Source organism: Malania oleifera, chromosome 6 (genome assembly GCF_029873635.1).
Source record: "Malania oleifera isolate guangnan ecotype guangnan chromosome 6, ASM2987363v1, whole genome shotgun sequence".
Lineage (NCBI taxonomy): Eukaryota > Viridiplantae > Streptophyta > Magnoliopsida > Santalales > Ximeniaceae > Malania > Malania oleifera.
In genome coordinates, this window is record NC_080422.1 from 54,170,189 (window position 1) to 54,176,978 (window position 6,790).

General features: G+C 39.4%; 1 protein-coding gene across 1 annotated transcript; it reads right to left on the reverse strand.

Moving 5' to 3' along the window:
- Positions 1-5,219: 5,219 nt before the first annotated feature.
- LOC131158601 (aspartic proteinase CDR1-like) lies at positions 5,220-6,590 on the reverse strand. The gene has a single exon (XM_058113467.1). It carries the CDS (start codon positions 6,588-6,590, stop codon positions 5,220-5,222), a length of 1,371 nt encoding a protein of 456 aa, XP_057969450.1.
- Positions 6,591-6,790: the final 200 nt, after the last annotated feature.

Below are 6,790 nucleotides of genomic sequence, written 5' to 3' on the forward strand. Positions count from 1 at the left end.
TACTGAAATAAACTCATGTTGTCACACACTGATATAATATTATCCACCTTACTGAGAAGTGTCTCACCCCAACATACAACCTTTGTTTCAGGTTCTGTAGGAAACCGATCCTAGTCTTCTAGAGGGACTTGGAGCATAGTTTGTCATTAGTTTACATAAGTTTTGTATATGTACTAGACTTGGTTCAGAATGTCTTTTGGGAATGTAAGGACATATTATGTTTTGAGTATGTATGGAAGTATGTAAGATACAGTTATAAACTCTGATAAGTCTATTAGAAGATATATGAATGTTTATGTTTTCTGCTATGCATAAGAATACAGATCAGTATGATACACCTGTATGTCCTTGTTTAGGGCGGGTAATTTATGTATGTTATTAGATATATGTAGGTTATGTATGAATAGTAGCACTTTGGGCCCACCTAGAGGGTCGAGGTGTTACACGTGTGATCTCCCCTATCCTTGGGAACTTTCATTGATAAATATGGGTTGCTTGTGAATGAGTTGAAAAATGGAATTAAAGCTTATAAAAGCTTATGTTTTAGATCTATATGATTATGAGTATAAATGGTATATTTTTCCTCAGATGGTATTATCACTGAAATGAGAATATTATGATATAACGAAACTCTTACTACCACACACAGTGAATAATTTATTTTGTCTTACTAAGATGTGTCTTATCCAAATATCTAAATATTTTAGGGAATCGTGACAGATTGAGAGATAGAGCTCCGAGTTAGAGGGGAGCTGGTACCTTGACAAACAGAGTGAGTGTTTTTAGCTAGGGATGTATGTTACCTCTAGGGTGTTTTGTTGTTTTGAAAATGTGTAGACCTATATATATATATATATATATATATATATGGACGTATATTATTCTGGGTATTTTTGTTCTAGATGGTTTGTAATTATTGACTTCCGCTGTTAGGGTTGTTATATAAGTTTGACTGATTACCTGGTACTTATTTCAAGTCGGATTATGTTTAAATGGCATCAGAGATTCTAACGTGGCTGACGTTTGAGTATTATTTATTGAAAAAAAGAAAAGGTCTAGAAATCGAGGCTTCACATGCTTCCATTAGAGATGCCAAACCAGAGGAGTTCATAAATTTAACCTTGGGGAACTTGACCGTTCAACAATATGAGGCCAAGTTTATTGAGTTGTCTCGATTCACCCAGTATCTAGTTCCAGATGAATCAAAGAAGGCTCAAGGATTTGAGAAAGGTTTGAGTCTGAGGATCTATGAGCAAGTGGTGGTGTTTCAAGTTCAAAACTTTTTTGAGTTGGTGGATAAAATAGCAGTTATAGAAAAAAGTCTACAGAGGAGTGCAGAGATATTGAACCAGAGAAAGAGGTCCGTTCCTCCAGCTTTTAACTCAGGCGCTAGTCAAGATCCTTGTAAGAGAAGCAATAATAATGTGGGCCCAAGGCAAGTAGTGCGGAATCGAGCTTATCAGGACAATCCACCGTGCCCCCTTTGTCCTAAATGCAATAACAGGCACTGGGGTAAATGCCGGGTTAGAAGAATTATCTATTATTGATGCGGTAGACTCGACCACATTGCACGAGACTGTCACGTGTTGTTGAATAATGCACCCACTCCTAATCAATACCAGCGAAACAATCAGGCACCCCGAGGCAACTATCAGAGAAACACTGCCCAGGCGTGCGTTTATTCTCTTACTCCAGGAGATGCTAGAAAATGCCGGTGATGTGGTGACAAGTAATATTTTTATATTTTCAAAGAAAGTAGTAGTATTATTTGATTCTAGAGCAACACAATCTTTTATATCTATAGAGTATGTTAAAATGTGTGGGGTGGAAGCTCAACCATTGAATGCTAATTTATCTGTGGTTACACCGAGTCTCGTATTACTACTTCCTCCAACATTCATGTTGTTATCTCTGGGGTCCGTTCTGAAGAAAAGACAAAAATTAATTTAGAATCATAAATTACGACATATCCAATAATAGGCTAAAAATATACTAACTTACCCATTCCTACCCTCATCATAATTTATACCTATACTCTGGTAAAATTATTCACTAAAGTCTACAAAACCTATCTCTTAGGTTTTGATACCACAACTGTAACGACCTGAAATTTTATCGGATGTGTTCCTATAGCTCTAATACCACATTTTTGATGCCCCGAACTCAGTAGGGTTTAGGGTGCCACTTTCCATAAATATATTTTAATGCAAGTAGAAGAAGCAATCTAAAACCTCAAATATCATACCAAAGTACTAAACCACCAAATTTATATGGGTAACTCCAAGTAACAATATTTACATCATGTGAAACATGAAAATATATTTATATGACATTACACAAACACTTACTCTAAACTATAATTTCTAACCCCACCCAGAAGCTCGTTAGGCCTGATTTCTGGTACGTCTTGACATATGAATTAATTATTGGAGTGAGACACCTCTCAGTAAATAAGGGCTAGATTATTATCAGTATGTGGCTAAAATTAGCTTTAGTGTAGAAATAATTTAATAATAATTTTAAATAACTTTACTATATTGGAAATTGTATTTATAAACTTTGAAACACAAATTTAAATAAATACACGAACCTTTCTCCAAAACAATATATAAGTCTATTTAATGGCCAAAGTCACATAAATACACAAATATGCATAAAAGAACAACTTCTGGCTTATGCATGTCATGTTTAACCCCCATGACAGGTTGTGTGGTTCGAAAACTAGACTGAGTATTGGTTGGCTGACCAAAGTTAAGTCAAAAGTTTATGTCTGTAAGATCAGATTGCCTACCACAACCTGGTCCGGAAATAGGTGGATACAACCCTACTCAAGCCAAACTGACTATCCACCGCTAACACTTCCACAACAGTGTGGCTACACTAATATTCCTCCGTAGTTACGGTACCGAACATCCACCACATCCGGTCCATCAAGGTTCTCAAAACATATAATTGCAATTTATGCTATAAAATAGTATCATAATTTCATCATTTTCTCAACAAACAAGTTGCAATAAAATTGCCTCAATATTTGCCATAAATCATGTAATAAATATAATACCATAAAATTCCAAATTTGCTCAATTATGCAATAAAATAACTCATTCCACACAATTTATATAATAATTAAAATTCCATAGCTTGCCCGTGAAATTTTGTAATCAAATCCCCTCAGTATAATTTAACTCAAATGTATTTAAATCAAAGTTGACATAATATCGCCATAATCATATACTCTAATTTAATCAGTTAAATTTTGAAATAAAAACCGACATAATATCCCCATAATCATATACTCAAATTTAATAGGCTAAATTTTAAAATAAAAACTGAAATAATATCCCCATAATCATATACTAAAATTTATTCATTTATATTTTTAAAATAAGAACCTGACATAATCTATTCCACTTACCCTAACCTTGGAGTGGTGCCTACGGTGTGCAGATGATAAAATTTCTCTGGTTAAATCATTGAAGAGCGGAGCTGAGACCTGGGAATGATGTCCGTTCTTCAATTGGGCTGAGAAATGGTAGAGAAATTGAGAGAGAGAGAGAGAGAGAGAGAGAGAGAGAGAGAGAGAGAGAGAGAGAGAGAGAGATTGGTGAGATAAAGTACGACCTTTAAGGGGGCTTTGAAATTTCAATTGGAATGGATCAGGAAACTTCCTGATCCATCCATTTCATATATATAAATAATAATATTATATTACATTATTTAATTAATACTTATTAATTAAGTAATTAATTAATTAATTTTTTTTAGGATCACTACACTTAGAGTTGGCTAGGCTACCAAGTTCACCATATGTCCTAAATCCTTCTACAACGATAAGTTTAGTTTCCTTGCCTCTACATGTGAAACAAAATTATAGGTAGCCCCGGTATCAATCATAGCAAATCCTCAAATCCACAAACATAACCCTTTCTCCTATGTAAATTTTAGTGCTTTCGCCCGCTTCCCCAATGCGTTCACTTGCCACATTGCACCCATGCTCGGGTATCCTTCTCATCCTCATCATCCTATGATGGAAGCTTGTAAGGCATTAAATGATCATTTGTAATGGACTGAGGCCCAATACCGGTGAGATATTGCCCGCTTTGACCCACTAACCCTACAAGTTTGTCCTATAAAAAGCGTCTTACCTAGTTGGAGTCCAAACCATCCTTATAAGCCCAAAATTTCCTTAGTATGCACTTGATGTGGGATCGTGGCATTCTCTCTTGTTTGATTTCTGACGTCCTCGTTAGAATGAATTATACCTTTGTGAAGGATTCACCAACATGATAGTACCTTTAGGGTGGTTCTGATACTAAATGTAATAGTCTAGGGCCCAACTCCTATAAGGTATTGTCTACTTTGGCCCACTGACCTCATAGATTTGTCATATAAAAGGCGCCTCACATAGTTGGAGTCCAAATTAATCTTATAAATTCGAGATCTCCATTATATTTGATATTAGAGCCACCTTATGAGTATTATCATGTGGGTGGATCCTACACAGAGGTGTAAGCCACTTTGATGAAGAAAACATAGATTGGATGGGAGGGTCTGTCATGATCCCACATTGGATATGTACTAATGAGATCTCGGGCTTATAAGGTTGATTTGAGCTCCAATTATGTGAGATGCTTTTCATAAAATAAATTCGTGAGGCCAGTGGGTTAAAACAGACAATATGTCCCCAGAATTGAGTCTAATATTACTGAGTTAATGCAATGGGGGCATGTATGGATGAGTGATCAAAGTGGGAAAAACCTCCTTTGTAAGGAATGGAAATTGGTGGATTAAATTGTTAATTAAGGAATGATTCTAATGCTAAAAAAAAAAAAAGTAGCTTGCTGGCTAGGTGTCTGGTAACAATGATGTTACCAAATAAATGATTGTTTTGTATAAACTTTTATGATTAATTAAGATGTCTCAACCGTACACATATATACTCTTTTTTTTTTTTTTCTTTTTTTTTTTTACAGGTACCCAAGAGCCTAGGGCCTCTTACCAAAGTGATGGAAGATGCTTACTATTCAATTGTGTCTAGGTTCAGGCTTCTTAATTAATCAATAGAAGTTAAAGGGGTGAATACTTATATATATATATATATATATATATATATATATATATATATATATATCCAATATTTTCCAAATTTTCAAATTAAAATAGATAAGTAGACGTCTCCTCCCTAGCCGGGGGGAATTACGTACATCCGCCCGAATGAATTACAAAGTGGAGCAGTCGGTGGGTTTGAAGGACACAGTCCTCGCATTAAGGTCATACCCCACCAAGAAGTTCATCTGGGCCAAGTTGCCGTAGATGGCAATGGTAGGACTGGAGGTGAAAGCGAAGCACACAATATCATCCGCCGTTCTCACAAAAGTGTTCAATGGGTTCAAGTTCACGTCGGCGCCGGTGAAATGCGCCTTGATGACCGGAGCGTAGATGTTCCTCCGAGTGCGGTAGCAAAGAGGCAGCACTTGCTCCGTGTCTTGCACCCGTTCTAAATTAATCACCGCTGTCACCGCCTTTTCCAACTCCTGGTAAAAATCCACCGGCAGAATCGTCTCAGTGGTGCCGGAGTCTATGATAATGTTCCCTTCTGCCACGGCTTTGCTGGAATTACTGCTACTGCCCCCAAAGTACTCCACCCTTTGGCCTCCCACGCTAATGGCTTCCAACGTTAGGTAATAGAATGTGCTCGATGATTTCGATACCATGGGTGTAGAAACCGCCCCGGCGCCGGTCACGCCAGCCTCTGCGCCGAAGCTCATCTTGCTGGAACCCGTTGTCCCAATGGGCAGAAAGCAGTAGGAGAACTTACCGCCGATGAGAGAATCCATTTGGGAAATGGCCGAGTAGGAGCCGCCTCCCAGGCCGATGATTCCCGACCCATTCTCGTTGAAGGTACCGTCGTTGTCGTACCCGCACCCGAATATCGTCCTGGGGAGGAAAACGGGTTGGCCGGCGGTGGTACCCAAGGTGACGGTGTCGGTGGAAAGAATGCCCACGGAGTACGAACGGTCTCCGTATTGCACGCGGTACTGGCACTGGCTGGAGCTGCACTGGGCCTCGTCGAAGGAAGTGCAGGCGTCGGAACTGCAGGCCAATGGAGTGTATGTGGAGGATCTCCTGGGGTTGAACAGCGGGGCATTTTGCTTGTAGCAGGTGCTGCACGGGGTGCACTGCGTCCAGATGAGGTCGCTGCCGGTGTCGGCGATGCCGAGGATCTCGGTGGGCGGAGTCCCGATGGATATGTTCAGGAGGTATTCTCCGTTGTTGACGGTGACCTGGGTAAGCCCGCCGCTGGTGGCTGCCTCCCGTGATGAAGCTGCGACGGTAAAGCGATTGGCGCGATTAATGGAGCGTCGCAGGGCGTTGCGGAGGCGCCCGAAATGAGTTTCTGAGGGGTTGTAGAAGGGGGAGCGAGGTGAGTCTCGGGAGATGAGGTCTATGCTGAACCCATCCCTCCCTGATCTGTTACTGGCTTCTACTGGAGACGTGGTAGAGCTCACCAAGATCAAAAGCGCTGCTACTGAAACTGCAAGCGCAGCGCGGCAAAGAGAACGATACGACGCCGTCATAGCAGCCGCCATCAACATTGTCTAGAGAGATGGATGAGGATATATTTAGGTGGATACAATTGGGACACATATAATGCATGTTGGAGATGAGTTGAGACATATATACATGTTATGTGGGAAGAACAAAGGTCTTACTTTAAATGGGAAGAACAAAGGTCGTCCTTAATTATTGTTGTTATTATTAATATGTTATTTCCTGGTGATAAGAAGAA

What these genes read in the sequence shown, in the direction of transcription:
- LOC131158601 (XM_058113467.1), bottom strand. Translation starts at nt 6,590, where the DNA reads ATGGCGGCTGCTATGACGGCGTCGTATCGTTCTCTTTGCCGCGCTGCG.